At 35.0% G+C, this 17,199-nt stretch overlaps 1 protein-coding gene across 1 annotated transcript in view; it reads right to left on the bottom strand.

The window, feature by feature from the left end:
• Ralyl (RALY RNA binding protein like) overlaps nucleotides 1–17,199 on the bottom strand; it is a 423,647-nt gene that overhangs the window by 56,108 nt on the left and 350,340 nt on the right. Inside the window, exons 6-7 of the mRNA XM_050161774.1 lie at nucleotides 15,789–15,902; nucleotides 3,340–3,512 (exon numbers count right to left, since the gene is read on the bottom strand). Coding sequence (XP_050017731.1) covers nucleotides 3,340–3,512; nucleotides 15,789–15,902 — 287 coding nt within the window. The remainder of the gene's footprint in view (nucleotides 1–3,339; nucleotides 3,513–15,788; nucleotides 15,903–17,199) is intronic.

Raw genomic sequence — 17,199 nt, 5'->3', positions numbered from 1 at the left:
AAGTTATTTCTTTAAAGTGATTCAGTTTGACTGGAAGGTGACAGATCTGGGACTAAAAACAAACATGCAAATTTTTATTTTCAACACCGGAACTACTTTCATTGTTTACTTCTGTGAATAGTTGGAGTGATCTCATAATGGTTTAAATGAGCCAGTCTTGATCTTGGTTCTTCAGTTTTTCATCTGTGGTGACTTTTGATCCTGACACTTTCACTATGCCCTCCCGTGAATCATGTCATCACGTGCCACCCATACTTCTGAACTCAGTCTTTAATTGTGAGACTCCACCTTTTGCTACTTGTCTTTGGGCCATTTTAATATTCCTTAAACACAATGGAATTGTTCTTTCCCCCTTGCAAGGTTCTAAAAGTTGTTTTTCTGTAAAATCTATAACATTTCATTTTGCTCTATGGTAATTAAAACAGAATGGAGGCCTTTCATCTCTGCCTTCATTTTGTATCTGTTTCCTTTAAGTGGGAGTCACAGTTCTGCTCAATTCTGCATATTGGTATATTCAAAGTTTCAAGAGAATCTGTCTCAAAACTGGTGATACCTAATGTATCTTTTCTTTTTTGGGGGATTAAACTAAAATATCAAGAGTTAAAAGGCATACTGTCACTTCTACAATGTCTCTAGAATTCCCCAGAAAAAGTCTACTAAAAGTCTATAATCCTCGCTAAAAGCCTAAAGCCCTTTGGTTTCTAGGAAATGAAAAGCCCCTTAGACAGATGTCCTTGTGAACAAGAGCTCTCTCTTACATAAAAGCAAATACTTCAGAAGAACTAGCCTGTGTCTTCATGTGACAAGGGTGTCTCTAGAACTGGTTTGTGGGACGAGAACAGAAGAAGCAATAATCAACAGCACACAGACTGCTAAGGGTTCATAAATCACATAATCCTCTCTCCCACAGTTCTCCCTCAATGCAAGCCAAAAGTTCCTGATGTTTCCAGGATGGGCTGAGTGCTTATAGCTTCTGTCTTTCTTACATGGACATTTTGGTAGTACTACTTTCACATCTTTTCATTTATTTGCTTCATCTGTAGATAGTGACCGGTCCTGATATGTGGATAGTAGCCAATCTTGACTTTGGCTTCTTTAGTAGGAATCAGACTAGTTTCACATTTTTACCACTTCAGCCCTTTCCTTATATCTTTCCTACCACAGTCTTATACATATCATTACCTGATTTAAGTATTTGGGTTCTAAATGTAATGAAAGCATTACAAAGTTTTAAATGAGGACATGATATCATCTGAAAAGTAGTAAATGAATATATTTTTTTCTCTGTATAGACTGATTTAACAGAGAAGAAGACAAATCCATTATATGAGAAAAGAAAACCAGTTGATAAAAAAATAAAGAGAAAAGTGGATTGGGTCAAACATATTTGTAGTGGATGTAGAACTCAGTTTGGGATGCAATTTGGAGGCAAAATTAATAAGTAATGAAAGAGGAGAAAATGAGCTCATCCTTGTCACTGTCACAACTGTGAATATAGGTGAAAGTGTTTACAGAATGAAGAAGCATCGGAAGAGAGAGGGAAAACAATCAAGAGTACTCTGACCATGCTGCTTCAGATTTTTAGTGGCTAACAGTGTGCTGTCAGTCAGGTGAAGCACTTACAAATACAGATGGGGATTTAGAGATCCTTAGTCTGCAGAAGATGCTTAAAGCTCTGATACTCTGTGAGTTCAATTTCGAAAAGTGATAGCAACAGTTATGGCCTACTGGGATACTTAAAGTAGGTGGTATATCTAACAAAAGAAATTGAAAGTGAAGTCTTGGTAAAGAAAGGGAATCTCAGTGAAAAGGAAGTAGTTAGTTATACATAATCCTGCTGAGAAACAAATGAAGAGAGGCAACCATTAGGAATGGTAGCTTCAAATCTCCCTGGCAGACTCTTCAAAAGGATATTAAAAGAGATGTCAGAAGAGAGCAAGTCAGGGAAAGTATGATATTGAGAAACCTTTGTCCTTCCTTCTTGTCTTTGATCAATACCATCCATTGTAATTCTAAAGCAGTGGACAGACCTTACATTTTGAGAACTTCAATCTACAGTGAAATTTGAAAAAAAACATGGTGATTGTTGAAAGCTTATAAAATGTTTAATGAATGTGCCATGGCATTTAAATGAAGTGGGGTCTTAAAATAAACATAGAATTCTGATATACTAAAATCTCATTAAATTGGTTGATGGTTTTACCATCATATAAAACAAAAAGGATAATAACCAAAACAATATTACTTAAGGAACAGTAGGTTTTAAAATAAATTGGAAAACAATATATCCTGGAAGAACCTATTATTTATATATTTAGTAAATATATGTATACATAATACCATTTATAGATACAATTGAGAGTTAATCATGTATAAAAAACACTAACACACATATACACACTTTTTCTACTTTTACTAATCAAGTTCTTTGAGATATACTATTTAATCTCATGGTGAATGAGATATCAACATCTTTTTACTAAGTGTCTGTCTGATGTAGTTGTCAAGGAAAATGTACCTGGAAGTGAACAGTATACTAATTTCAGCACTGCACAAAGGAAACATTTAAGAATCAAGTTTGACCTACATTCCTAAACAACAGCAATCGGTTAACAAGTGACACTGATTTTGGAAATGATGAGGAGACAACATACTAATGGGTTCCTGTGGCATGCCATTTGTGGAGAGGATGACTGGCTACAAAGCTAGCGTGCATGATTATTGCCAGTGAGTAAAACTATTGAACTAAAGGGAACTGGGCCAATGAGATGTCTCAGTAGGTAAGTGTGCTTTCTTTAAAGACTGGCACGCTGAGTCTTTCCTATAGTTCACATGGTAGAAAGAAAGAACTGACTACAGCAAGCTTGTTTTGTGATCTGGACTCATGGGTTGAAGCATGTGTACACATGCATAGACATAGTAAATAGCTAAATAAAAAATAAATAACTAAAAAAAGTTTTTAAAAAAGGTTCCACTTGTCTTGCGATAGATGGCTTTTGTAACAAGCATATTATGTCCACTTACTTAACTGAACAAATGCATATTTTCTTTCATGATAAAGAATGTGGGGAAGAAAATCTTTCAATTGGGACCTTATGTATACCTAGCATTATATATAGCACTTATATTTTACATTCATTTTCACTCTCATAATTTAAATTAGTAAAAAATATATTGAGCACTTGCTATGTGCAAAGCACCATGCTGAGGTTCCTTTGAATATATTCCTAAGAGATAAAGTAGCCCCAAATGATTTACTCCTTGTTTTAGCATGGATTCTCTGGTCAAATTCTGTTGCTGTCACCCAACAGATGTGGACACCAAACATTGCATTCCTACCAGCTCGTGACCCCCATCTTCATCGAAGTCCTCCTCTACCCCATCAGTCATTTCTCCTCCATCCGCTTCTTGCCCTCCTTCAGCAGGCTCCTCTGTGGAGTGGTCTGCATTCTCTGACACACACTCGTCTTGGATCAGCTCTATACTCTCTTCCAATTGCTTCTTCTGAGCTTCTAGAGGGAGAAAGCAGATGACTACTACCTTGGGTTGCTAATGAGTCATTTGGAAAAACGATGAAAAGACAGGGAACTCTTAAAAAGAATAAGCTGTTAAAAGCATGTACAAGATGGGGAATATTTTCAGTGAATTTATTCAATACTTAAATTAAATGCTTACATTTGAATATGTTTACAAGTAAGCAATTTATTTAAAAATTAAATTGGAAAAAATTAGGGTCTTAAGATGGTGAGAATATATAAATGTTTACATAAGTATACTGATCTTCCTAAATATTTCATTTTTTATAAGACTCTAAGAAGGTTAGTCTCTCTGGGTGAAAAATAGTGATGACAAACTGCCTAGAACCACAGTCAGGATTCATTATTTAATGGGAGTATGGTGCTTTGCAAGGAAGACATGATTAACCTGTCATGTGCCTATTTTCTCTTCTTTCCACATGATAAGTGTTTCCTAAACTTTTAAGATTTGTTGTAGGAAATAAAAGTGCTATCACAGTAGTTTGCAAATAATAAGTGCTCAACAAGAAAGGCTACACTCCATACTAACAGAATTCCCTCTGTTTGCAGAAGCTCATACATGGAAGTAATTATTTCTCTCCTGGTTGTTTTTTCTCCTATGAACATGTCAAGCAGCACTGGACAAATAGGAAAACATCCTGTTTTTCTCTCTGCAGCATTCCTGTGTGTTCACAACTCTCTTAAAAGCTATGTTGGTTTTATTAATTGTGCTTACTGTTATTTTTAATAAATTAGTATTGCATTGTTTGATTAAAACTTTAAATAGGCTTTATTTGATTTTACTCATTTTTCATGACAATAAAAAAACTTAGTAAAAGTCTGTAACATTCATTTCATATTATTTTTTTCATAATGTGAATAAAGAAGAAACTAGCCATTGATCTTTAAATTTTGACTCAACACAACAATCTTTGAAAAAATGTGTTACATAACTATTAGAGGTAACTATTCTACACATTGTTGAATATCATCACAGCAATGATTTCTGTAAATAATATGTGTCTATGCATTCTTCCTTTTCAGTCATCCAAATAATAGATGTGGTTAAAAAAAGACAAAAATGCAGATGAGAGGGCTCTAATTCTACTCAAGTTTCTTAGAAGTGACACTGTAGTAATCAGGGATCATCCTAAGTTTTCCCACATGGTTACATCATAAAAATCCATGAACTTTGCTCTGAAGATTAACAATATGTTAACAATATTAACAATAGGTATGTGGAAAATGTTTTATAAACTGACAAAGATGGCATACATGTATTCAATTGCATTAAAGGGGACAGTGCATTCACACACACACACACACACACACATATATATATGCATGCCTTAATACTAACAAAAGTATCAGTTTGTATCAAGGAATGGTGGCTAAAAATCTTATGCAATCAGACCTTGCTTCATAATAATTATAATTAGAGTAAATGATTAAAGCAGGAATATTAAAAATGACCTCTTTTTTTTTCTTGGTATATTCACAGAACCTATTTCTTTCAATTAATTAGCCTCAAAGACCATGTAACCAAAGACCATGTCAAGATGAGCTTCATGTCCGTGTGTACATAGGATGTACTGGTAAAAGCTGAAGCACTGTGGATTTTTCCTTCTTTCCTACAGCCATGTGATTTTTACCAGGGAAAGTACTCTGAGGGTCACAAAGTAGCTCTTATATATCTAGCCAAAAGAGTTTGATTTGCTTTTTCTAAATCTAAGTAACTGCTATCAAAATTATATTAGAACTGTTGTTCAGTTGTTTAACCGGTGACTCCTTAGTGTTTGAACTCCAAGGGAAATATGACATCTATCCTCTCAAGGTCATTTCCAGGCTCATAGAGCAATACAGATATTCACTGCAAACTGAGGTTTATTTACAGGCAATCTGTTTTATGCTCTATTATTTTATATGCACGGTAAGTAGTAGTGATGCTGTAAGTTATTAGAATTTAAGACATAGGGTTCATACTACTGCTAGTTACTATTCCTATGAACTTTAGTTTTCTTCTCCGAAAGGTAAATGAAAATATAACAGTGCATTCCCAAAGTCATTGTTTTCTTGAATGAGGAAAAGGTGTGAATATGTCTTGAATTGCAGAGACTACACAAATACATCAGCATAAAAGCTCAAAACAGTTTACAGTGAACCATTTATTGATTATTTGATTAGTTTACAGAAATCTTTCTCATCAAAAACCTCTACTTCTGATTTTTTAAGAACCTATTGAAGACATTTCACATTGACTTTTACATGGCCTTCTTACTTTTGTCTAAATAAACAAAATCTTAAGTTACACTCTGGCTTTTGTACACACTATGCCTGTAATTCCTCTGCGAGTATATTTCAAAGCTAACAGGATATTACTATTGTTCAAAGCTAGAAAGAAAACCTGTAAGTTATCCTCATCCATTCATTCATTAACCTGAAACCTTAAATGTTCAGGAGAAAGTATCTGGGTTGAAAATATAAGCCCCTTAAATATAATGGTAATTGATTCATGGGATTTAACAGTTTAATCAAAATTAGGCAGGCTTGGATTTTTGTAAGGTGTAGTCAGCAGAGACCTTTGTAATTGGCTCACTGAAAATTATCACATACCAAATACCACATGCCAAGAATAGAATCCATGAATAAATCAGACATTAAAGCATAGTTGTTCACTAAGCTGCAGCTATGTAGTTTAATAGCATCAATTTTCATGTAAAAAATCTTGCTGAAATGATTTTCTATGGATAATTATCCAATTTATTTCTTTTAGAAATGAATAATACTGTTTGGTTTAATGTAAATTTTGTAGCATTTATTTTATCTGCATAATTCTTTTTGTGAACATGTGGAAAATTGCATTTGTTTGTGTTTGAGGGTATGAATGCACATGTGAGCATTTTTAAATATTAGGAAATTCTTCTTGCAGAAATACTTGCATCCATCTTTACATGAAAACATTTGTTGAATGTATTCATGAGTTGTGGCGAATACAGTAATAAAATCTTCTGTCTACATTTTAAATCCTTTCTATATGAACAAAATGGCAATTGAATTTGGTACTATGATAGCAAAATGGTAGTTCTGAGGATTCAAAATAAACATTCTTGCCACATTCTGTACCAATATTGGCTCTGAGATATTCTATAGGATAATTGTTTATACGTTTACTGACAATTCTTCAAAAGAAAAAAATAAATGTATAGCATTCATGGAAAAGTGCTACTTTTATATTTTGGCATGTCTTGGAGCCTTTCTGTTGGTTTATTTATGTTAAAGTGATGAATTCTTTTCTGAGCAGAGAAATGAGTTAATCTTAAAATGTTTTTTAAGAAGTGTGGATCAGGGCTAAAAAAAGCTAGCAATTAATGCCAAATATAAAATCTGGGAATTTTCTAAAGTATAAAATTAATGCAGAATGAAAATATTTATAACGACAACATGTTTGTGAGGTAGTGAGCTCTTCTGGAGTGCTGGGCTTAGAGTAGTCCTGAGCACTAGCTTGGGACACACTTCAACACAGTATTATGTTTACTGTATACATGGGGAAATTGTTGCCTAAATAAAGCAAGTGAGAGTAGGAATCCACAGGAAGACTTCAGAGTGGACAGGCTCAGCAGTCTCCTAATGCATCCAGGATACAGAGGTGCTTATTTGGCATTCAGGGAAAGAGTACTTTGCATTTCTTCAAAGAGGAGATAATCTCCAATTTCAAGAACTAAAAAATCCATTCAGTTATGGAATATACTTTAGCTAAACAATGACTATCAAAGGAAAAGAAATGCAAATGTTTGGTGTTTCTGATTAAGGGGAAATATTTATGGCTCCAAATGAGATAAAAAGAAGTCATTTGATATTAAATTTCTGTTCTGATATGAAAATTTGTTTCATTTTGCTTTTTCCCTCAGCATATATTGCTTCACTTTGAAAGCAGCATGTGTTTCAGGAAACGAGTTACAGTTGTTGGGATTTCTCATCAAAGCCTCTTTACTAAACTGTGTTTTCTTCACAGTTATTACTAATATGACTGAAAATTGGATGAGGTGGCAATCAAGCTTTTTGACATGCTGGTTTAATTACCAGCTAAACTGTACTTAGCAGAGGACAGAAAGGATTAATGATACAAAACCACTTCGCTTATTTATTATAGCCAAGTAAGTAACTTTTGCAATCAATATTTTCCAAAGTATTATTAAACTTATTTTTAAAAGATTCTACTTTAAACATTTTTATGAATTTTGATTCAGTTATTAAAAATGCTGCTGCTAATTATCCAATTAATTATAGATGTTATTGCTAATAACCACAGAAATATTACATATGAGAAATGCATTTTGATTAAAATATTAGTTTTTTAGAGAGAATTAACACAGAGTTGTTCATGTGAAATGCAAAATAATTTAATCTAATCAAAAAATAATATGCTTAATTAAATATTGGAATTGGAAAGATACTGTTTCTCTCATTTTGTAAATTTTTTATTAATTTTTATTGAGCTCTACATTTTTCTCTTTCCCCTCCCTGCCTCTCACCTCCCCTTCAACCCTCCCCCAAGTTTTTGTAAATTTTCTGAGGACTTTTCCAAATGTCTCAGAACTAGGTAGTTAGATTCAATCTCTGAGTGGTGTGCTTGCAATTTTGTCTCCCTTCTGTCTGGAGCCTTCTGTTTCAGTAATGTGAATCCACCTCCCATATGAAAAAATGAGCCTGGGAGAAAACAAACAAGAAGTGGTATTTCTTAGGGAGTGAAAATGTCTTAAGTGAACTTTGGTTGTGGCTGCATCATTCAGTAAAATTATCAAATCATTAGATTATAACCTTGAAGTGAAGTATATGTGAAGTATATCAACATGTGTATTAAAGAACTATGAGCATGGCAAAGCAATCAACAAAGGATATGGGTTGAGTACAACTAGCAAAAGAGAGTTTGGGAAACATTAAGTAGCTGAGTAATAGAAGATAGTGCTGACATTTGTGAATGGAATTGACAAGATTTACTTCAAAAGCATAGTGGTGTGTCACAGAGAGAACACAGAAGAAAATGCGATCACAACTGGAGTAATAATAAAACTGTAATCACTAAGATAGTATCCATGTTTGCCTGCACTTAACTAAACTTTGGGTAAACTTCTTGCTGTCCCCAGGTTCACACTCCCTCCTAGAATCTTCACTTTGGAAAACGTTTGATTATTTCTCCTTTCTTTGCCCATTGGATATGCATGTCTTTTCCACCTATGAATGTTCTCCATATCTCAAACCCATCCTCCTGACAAGTCATCATATGAATAGACAAACCCAGTCCCTCAGTCTGTTTGGAGAAAAAAGCATAACTTTGCTAAAGACAATTATCAATCACAATTTACCTAACAACATTGGGCAGCAACTGCCAACACATCACAGCATAGCTCAAGCAGTTTGTCTAACATTTGAAAATCTTCTGGCCTGATCTTTAATCAGAGATGAGTTCTGTGCCCAACTCTGATTGCAATAATAGTCTGGAAGAGAGTCTCGCTGTTTTTGCCTTGTGTGTAGTGCAGGTATGCTTTTCTGTATATCTGAGGGTAAAGTGGAACATTATTGCCAGTAAGAACTTCAAAAGTGTCCTTCAGTTTTTGTAGTTCCATATTAAGAGTACTGACTGGCCTTGGTGAGTTCCCAATAGATAAGCCCCACTGTCTCAGTGGGTGGGTGCACCCCCATGGTCCTGACTTCCTTGCTCGTGTTCTCCCTCCATCTGCTCCTCATTGGGACCTTGGGAGCTCAGTCCAGTGCTCCAGTGTGGGTCTCTGTCTCTATCTCCATCCATCACCAGATGAAGGTTCTATGGTGATATGAAAGATATTCGTCAGTATTGCTATAGGAGGGGGGAGGACCTTGGACTTTCCACAGGGCAGGGAACCATGACTGCTCTTTGGACTGGAGGGGAAGGGAGAGGAGTGGGGGGAGGGGGAGAAGGGCGGGAGGAGGGGGAGGGAAATGGGAGGCTGGGAGGAGGCGGAAACTTTTTTTTTCCTTTTCTCAATAAAAAAAAAGTAAGAAAAATAAAAGAGTACTGACTGTCCACCATTCCTATCTCTTTGAAGAATTTTACTCTCCCATCTGATTCTTCCCAACATGAACCTTTATGCTTCTACATATACTCCAGTTAGTCCTCCATAAATTATCTGTTGACATAATCCTCGCTGCCTTAGAGACTCAATTTTGGTCAAATAATTTCTACTCACTTTGCATCTCCCTAGAAAATATTGAAGCTATTCTGAATAGATCAATTTTCAGTGTTTACATTGCTTTAAGCTTATAAATATATTGAGCAACTAAATGGTGAGTATACACTAAATACTATTTTCCTGAACTTTCTTTTAAAAATATTTATTTACATATTGCTATGTATGTCTGTGTATATGTATTCTGCACTCTTAACTGATGAGTCATGTCTCCGGTTCACTGAACTTTTCTTTAATTTCCTTATAATTAAAAATGCCTTATCTTTCAAGTAAATTAGTTTTAAGAGACTACTCTATGCATTTATGGAAATTCATCCCTTCCCTAGAGAGATGTGCAAATTATCTCAAGCATTAGTTATTTTTTCAACATCTTTGGCTGAATTATGTGCCTTTGTCCCTAAATTGGCTCATGTTTCTGATCTAGCTTATGTCTCTGCAAGTTCTTGGCCAGTTTCTCTCTTAGGATCCCCTTTAACGGCCATCTCAATGATCCCTTTAGCCCAAGTCATCTTCGGGTGCCTGCTTTAGGAATGCCATACTTCCATTTTCTGCTGTTTGTTTGGCAGTGCATTTCCACAATATTCTATGGAGTCGAGACACGTGTGAAGACAGACACAAGCTGATGCAAGTACCTATCTTGACTTCCTTTGCAACATACTAACACGCAACTCAAACTAAATAGGAATTGGCTAAAAAATAAAATATCTAGCCAATCGAAACATCAAGCTATCTCTAGACAACATTTTTACTTTAGCTGATCAATATTTCATTTCCTTTGTTCCTGAGAACACTTTGCTCTGCTTGCTAGGTAGAGTTCTAACAATTTCTTTTGTATACATTTCTGAATGTTCAAATATTCCATTAAAATTAAATGCATCTTTTAGCATGTGACATGGAGATAAATCTTTTGCACATCTGGAATGAATGTTTATTCATCTGCACACCAGCTTTTGGGTGCCCGAACACAGCTCTTATGCTTTGACTTTCAATTTCTCTTTCTTTATGTGAAAATGTTTCCCTCTTTCTTTTCCTTTGTTTTTCCTTCCTGCTCTAGTATAGTCTTTTCCTTCCCTGGTTCTAGAATAACACAATGGCATGGTTTGATTTGCATCCATATTCTCATGTTTTTCTTTAGGTACTCGGTAGATCCTCAAACTGGTTAACTATGTCCTTCAGGTTTTGTTTCCTTTTTAAAAAAAATGAAAATGTTTTTTAATGGTCTTTCATAGTTTTTTTTTTTGACAACTGGTTTGTCCAAATTATTTTATAATTTTATGTTTATTTTATCTTCATGCACAACTTTTTTATAACTTTTCATTTGAGTTTCTTCATCTTCATCCTCAAATCACTCTGAGTTATTCATTCATGCTACTATATGCTAATTCCTATAAACTCTTATGTACCCTTTGAACATTGGCTTTTAGAATTTTGTTCTTATTTCATCAATACAGTTTTTTTTCTCTCCAAAGAAATCAGTCAGTTTTTGCTGTTGTTGTTGTGTTTTAAAGTTTTGTCCCTCTCTTCAATCTGATTCCTCTGGATCCTTTGGTTTTTTGTTTTGTTTGGTTGTGTGTGTGTGTGTGTGTGTGTGTGCACGCACGTACATGTGCAATTTTAATATTTTCTTCTACCTGGCAATTGATCATTAGTTTTTCCTATCATTTCAGAAGGATTTAGGTATACACCACTGCCAAGTAAGCACTTCCTTCCTTTCTTCCTTCCTTCCTTCCTTCCTTCCTTCCTTCCTTCCTTCCTTCCTTCTTTCTTTCCTTCCTTCTTTCTGTCTTTTTTGTCTGTAGGGTGGTCTGCTTGACCACTTCGTTGGGGATGCCATGTCACCATTTGGAGTGTTTCTTCTTGGGTTGCTCTGGTTCTCAAATGATGATTTGCCTAGTATCCCATGATGAGGGGAAAGAACCTTGAAACTTTAGAACAAATGTGTAATCTTTTTTCTTGGTCAGGCTTTCTCATTGTCTGTCCATCCTCATGCATACTGTTTTAGCTTTCCTATGGAAATCTTCAGTCCTCTATCAAATTATGATACAAACATTGATGATTGTTTTTTCCTTTCACAGATTGTCACTCATTTAATACATTTAACTTAGAGTCATGTAGGAATTTTGATTTTAAAATTTGACTTGGGTTTTAGGAGATATTGAGTTAGATAAATAAATGTCTTCTGATTTGCAATCTGACTTGTGAATCTTTATTCTATGTTCATTATCTCAATGGAACTTCATTTCAAAGCCTTATCATTACTGTCAAACAGTGTACCGAGGAAGCCTAGTTAAAACCAGTGTTTAATTGAAGGCATCATCAGCTGCATTCAAAGGGCCAATGACAGCAGAAGTGTTCAGAATTGGATCATTGTCACAATTGAGGCTGGAGAATGACTTACCTATAATAGTCTTTCCTTTGAGTTCTACAGTCTGAGTTTGACAAACTATAGGTGACCAGAGAAGAGAGATATTATTGGCTGAAGTACAAAATAAAGGGAGAAGATAAGCAGCTCCATGACTTGTTTCTATACTTTAGGTAGAGACTTCTCTGATGATTCAACTGAACTTTGAATTCAATTTACATGAATTCATAGATTTAAGTTGTTAAGTCCATGTTTAAATGCTTTGGAAAAGCAGAGATATTAGAAATCCTAAGTATTAAATAGACTGTTATGTGCACATAGTTTTAGATGTCAGAAGGATAATGGTAAAATCGGGTGAGGGCCAAATGCATCTTAATTCCTGTAACAAGAGCCTACTAAAGGGTTAATAGGGAAAAATGAAGATAAAATAAATGCATGAGATGGGTGAACAATATTAACTTAAAAATTTTTTCCAGGTGTAGAGTGAATATCAGGTTTGAAAAATTCCATTTTTCCTTAGAAGACCTATAATTTAATATTAATTTATAATATAATCACTATTGGGAATTAACTTTTTACAGTTACAAGCTGTTTGAAAATATATGGACAGGACTCATTCATCTACTGTGACTTAAGTTTGTGACCTTCCTGATACTTCTGTTTAACTCAGTTTAACATTGTAATCACCAAAACCAGGCTGCTGCTTATGTACAAGGTATTATTTTGAGAATAAATCTAAACCAAAACAATATTCACAGCTTTGTGCATTGGTCTGTGATGGAAATTTTGCTTTTCAATGTAGTTTCCTGTGGAATAATTTTACCCATTGTGTGATGAACTATGTACCTTTCCTTTTTGTGGATTACCCTTACTGGTTATATAATATCACAGGTAAGCCAGCCATAAAAAATGTGTGTGTGTGTGTGTGTTAGGATAATTTACATTTGGCTCCTTCTAAACAATCATTTAGGAATGAGATTCAGTTATAATTTAAACTGATATAATTATGTTTTTTTTTTAATTTGTATGTTCACTGCATCCTTAAAAGTTGTTTATTCAGTGGAAAAACAATATATGCATGGTAGAATCATGGTAACTATAGTTTAAGTACTTGGGTATGCATTGGAGGGCATTTCTCATTTCTACAGTTTAAGAGGTCTTAAGTCTTGCTACATACCTGGTAATGGTTAATGATACTATAATGTGTAAAGTAAGAAAAAAGAAAAATATGACCTTTACTTAGAAAGACTACAGTGTAGATGAAGAGGCACATGGAGACCTATTTAAAACATTTTATGGTGTATACAGTTCATAAAAACATGATTGTGTTTTGTAGTGACTTTGTCTGATAGCTTTAGAACTCCTTTGAAGTCAGTGGGGAAGTATTTCCTGTGAAGCTCAGAACCTACCACATGTCTTGCGCAGAGCACGCTCTGCATCCTACTGCATTTTCCTCCCAGTCATCTGCTTGTCCCCACCACATTTACACTGAAAACAGTCCTTATTAAATGGCTAATACCATGTAAGGAATGTGATATAGAAAGAGCAATAATGAAGAATAAGAGCTTGCTAGCAAATAATTAGCTTTCAACTAATTAAGCATTAAAGTGACTGTCCCTGGATTTTATAAGGAGGCTTTGAGTGCCTTTTAATGAATTTTAATTCATTTAACTCCTTTCTCCATAACACAGTGTTTACTCTTAAAAACTTTTCCCATATAACTTTGACTTCTTTCCACAGAGAAAATACAGGAAATGAAGACTCTCCATAAATATAGATGCTATTTAGAAGACAATCACAAGGAGAGTGAAGTTGCAAATTAAATACCTTCATTTTCCTCATAGCATATAAAAGGAAGAGAGATGCCAACAACAAGGACAAGACTTGTCATTTTGGAAGTAATGGTCTTATGACTGGAAAAATTTAAAGATTAGCAAAGGCAAGATGACAGCTTTTATAAAAGGAAAATCAGAGCTTGAATTAGAGTGTTACATTTATAAATGATCTTCCAGCAAGATCTGTGGCAGGTATTATTCATTGCAGGAAACCAGAAGGTATAATATGCTGGAATAAGGATCACATTTTTCTCTTTGAGGTGATTTATATTTAAATGAGTTCTCTATAATCCTTTAAACTGAAGTGCAAATTGGTTATCAAAGTCTTTAGCTGTAAGGGTTGTTTTACATAATAATGAATTCTACAGAAGTTGCTCAAAGGAAAATATTGACTTAGGCAACATCACAGGATTTTTCAGTTACAGCAACTTTTAAGATTGTGGTCATAGACACTGCATCAAAACTTTCTAAAACTCTAAATTTCTTTACTGAAAAGTGTAGGCCATGTAGTGTTTCTCAGTATAAAATGTATGCTATTTAAAATTTAAGGAAAAGTGGTTCAATTTAAATCTATCATGTCTCGTTCATATTAACATGCTGGGGGAGATTTACTGACTCTTTTTTAATGAGATGTTTTAAAATATAGGTTGAATAACTTTATTTTGAAGTGTTTAAGATTAGAAATGTTCCATAGCTCCACCAGGAGACGGGCCCCAGTTCTGGTCGGGGGCAACAGGCAGGCAGGCGCTTGCTCGCTTCAGTTTAAGAGCCATGAATGGGTTCCAGAGAGGAGTCCTATGTTGCAAGCAGGAGCCTCAGCCACAGCTCTAGCTACCAAAAGTACTCAATAGTAACATAGCAGCGTCACTCCAGAAAAGACAGAAATGAAGCTGTGAAGGAAAGCTAAGTCATGATCTTAAGACCAAGGTAGTTCACAAACCACTGTTTTGGCTACAGAAATAAATTTAAGCTTCTGAACTTTTGCTTGCATTGAAAGAAGTTTGGACTTAACAATAATTTTATAAAACTATGTTGTTCATTTATTTTATTTTAAATAGGTGAAATTCCTAGTAAGTTAAGTTTTGTTTGAATCTCAGTACCACATGCATACAAGTAGGGTTATTAACACAATCCTTGGAGCAAGGACTAGGTTTAGAAGAGACACACATCATATATACCTAATGGGTCTCTGTCTAATCCCCACGCCAGCTCTATAGTAGAAGCCTGTGAGTTAGCTCTAGCATAGTGACCTTGAAAAATGCAAGGCTCAAAATGTAGACCTTCTCTGAATTCATCCCTAATCTCATTTTATGTGGTGTTGGAACATTATACAAGAAAAAGTGTAATAACTGTAAAGACTGTGGTTGGGAACCATCTATAATCCAGAAAGAGCCCACTAAGAGATAGACTTGCTGCATGCTTCTGGGTTTCTGAATTTGAGTAAGACATTCCACAAGGTGAAAAGTAAGACAAAGTTTGATCTCTGCATTAATAGTCTATAGATTTTTATGTATTATACTGTGGTTAATTTAATGAAATGTGAATATGGTGTTATCTTGATAACACTATCCATTACTTGTCTTTATTTTCTTACAATTAATACTGAGACAGAAACTTTCAATTGTGATTCAACTACTATTGATTTTTCGATCAAAATACTATCCTTTTAAAACCTTAATCTTAGAAGTATTGTTCATGTTTTCCCAAGAAACCCCATTCCATCAGTGCAGTTATTGGCTTAAAAGAGTTGTTTGTGGCTTTGTAACTTAGTGGTTGGCCTGCTTTCTACAGTTGATGGTGTTGGGTTAATTCCAACCTGTCTGTCTGTGGTCACAGGTTCATTTCCACTTACCTGCCTCTGCTTTCTGCTGCTTCTCAATCTTCTCCAGGCGCCCTAGCAAGGAGTCAATTTTAGTTTTGATCTGGGTTAATTCTTTCTTGATTGTCTGTAACTCATCTGATTTCACTGGAAGAGGAAAAGTGGAAAGAAAACAAGACATCAAATGGACCACTTGGAACACAATTTACGGTGCAGTACTTCTCAAGAGTGTCTTATAAGATTTCCAGTGAATCATCAGTTTCCTGTTACAGCTAGTTATCCTGAAATATTGCATGCTTTTGCTAATTAGAAATGAGGACACTTACTGACATTAGAATCTGATAATCTTCTAACTCAAGGTCACATAAATGGGTTTTTGATCCTACTGCACGTACTGGCTTTGTGGGAGCCTAGGCAGTTTAGATGCTCACCTTACTAGACCTGGATGGAGGTGGGTAGTCCTTGGACTTCCCACAGGGCAGGGACCCTGATTCATCTTTGGGCTGACGAGGGAGGGGGACTTGTTTAGGGGAAGGGAAGGGAAATGGGAGGCAATGGCTGGAAAGAGACAGAAATCTTCAATAAATAAATAAATTTAAAAAAATTAGAAAGAATCTGAAAACATTTTCAAAAGAATAAGGTCAGGTCTTGATTTTTTTAAATCAGGAAAGAGAATAAACCTTCAATGTAAAACTGACATGGCTTAAGGAATAGTGATACCTGGGTTAATACTACTTTGAATCCTGTGTTGAAAATATTGATTTTGAGACAGGGCTTCAATAAGTAGTTCATGATAGACAAAATGCTCCTGCATAGCCCACCACTCATGGATAGCCATTAGTGATACCCTGCATAGCCTACTACTCATGGATAGACATTAGTGATATTTTCAAGCCAGTTGTTTGAGCATTGATGGAAACAAAAATCTAAGATTTGTTCTTGAGAGAATAAGCTATTGCTTGAGTTCTTCCTAAAAGTAAAGTGACAGCGTGTACATAGGAATCCTTATGCCATGGGGCAGGTGGAAAGGAAGCACACTGGTAGTCCTCCCATTTATTATTCATTTATTTATATATGTTGAAATAACTTATCACTATGTTGCTCAAGCTACTCTTGAACTCACCATCTTCCTGCCTCGTGAGTGCAGGAATTACAGACATAAGATACCATTTATCACTGCACCGGTATATGTATAGCAATATGTTCCGTTCTAGCTTTTGGATAGCCAATCTGGTTTCTAAAGAGAAAATGGGGGCTGATATGAACAGCAACTTTTCATTTTGTTAAGTAGTGTTGCTACAATCCACAAATATGTGTTGGAGATTAAACTCAGTGTTGGAGTGCTTGCCTAGCAAGCAAATGACCTCAAATTTGGTCCCCAGAAATGGAGAAGAATAAGTTGAAAGCAGGTGTGGAAGACAACATATATTTTATTACCTCCTTG

Source organism: Alexandromys fortis, unplaced genomic scaffold (genome assembly GCF_014885135.2).
Source record: "Alexandromys fortis isolate MF-2015 unplaced genomic scaffold, M_Fortis_MF-2015_v1.1 scaffold_74, whole genome shotgun sequence".
Lineage (NCBI taxonomy): Eukaryota > Metazoa > Chordata > Mammalia > Rodentia > Cricetidae > Alexandromys > Alexandromys fortis.
This window is presented reverse-complemented; position numbering and strand designations above follow the sequence as displayed.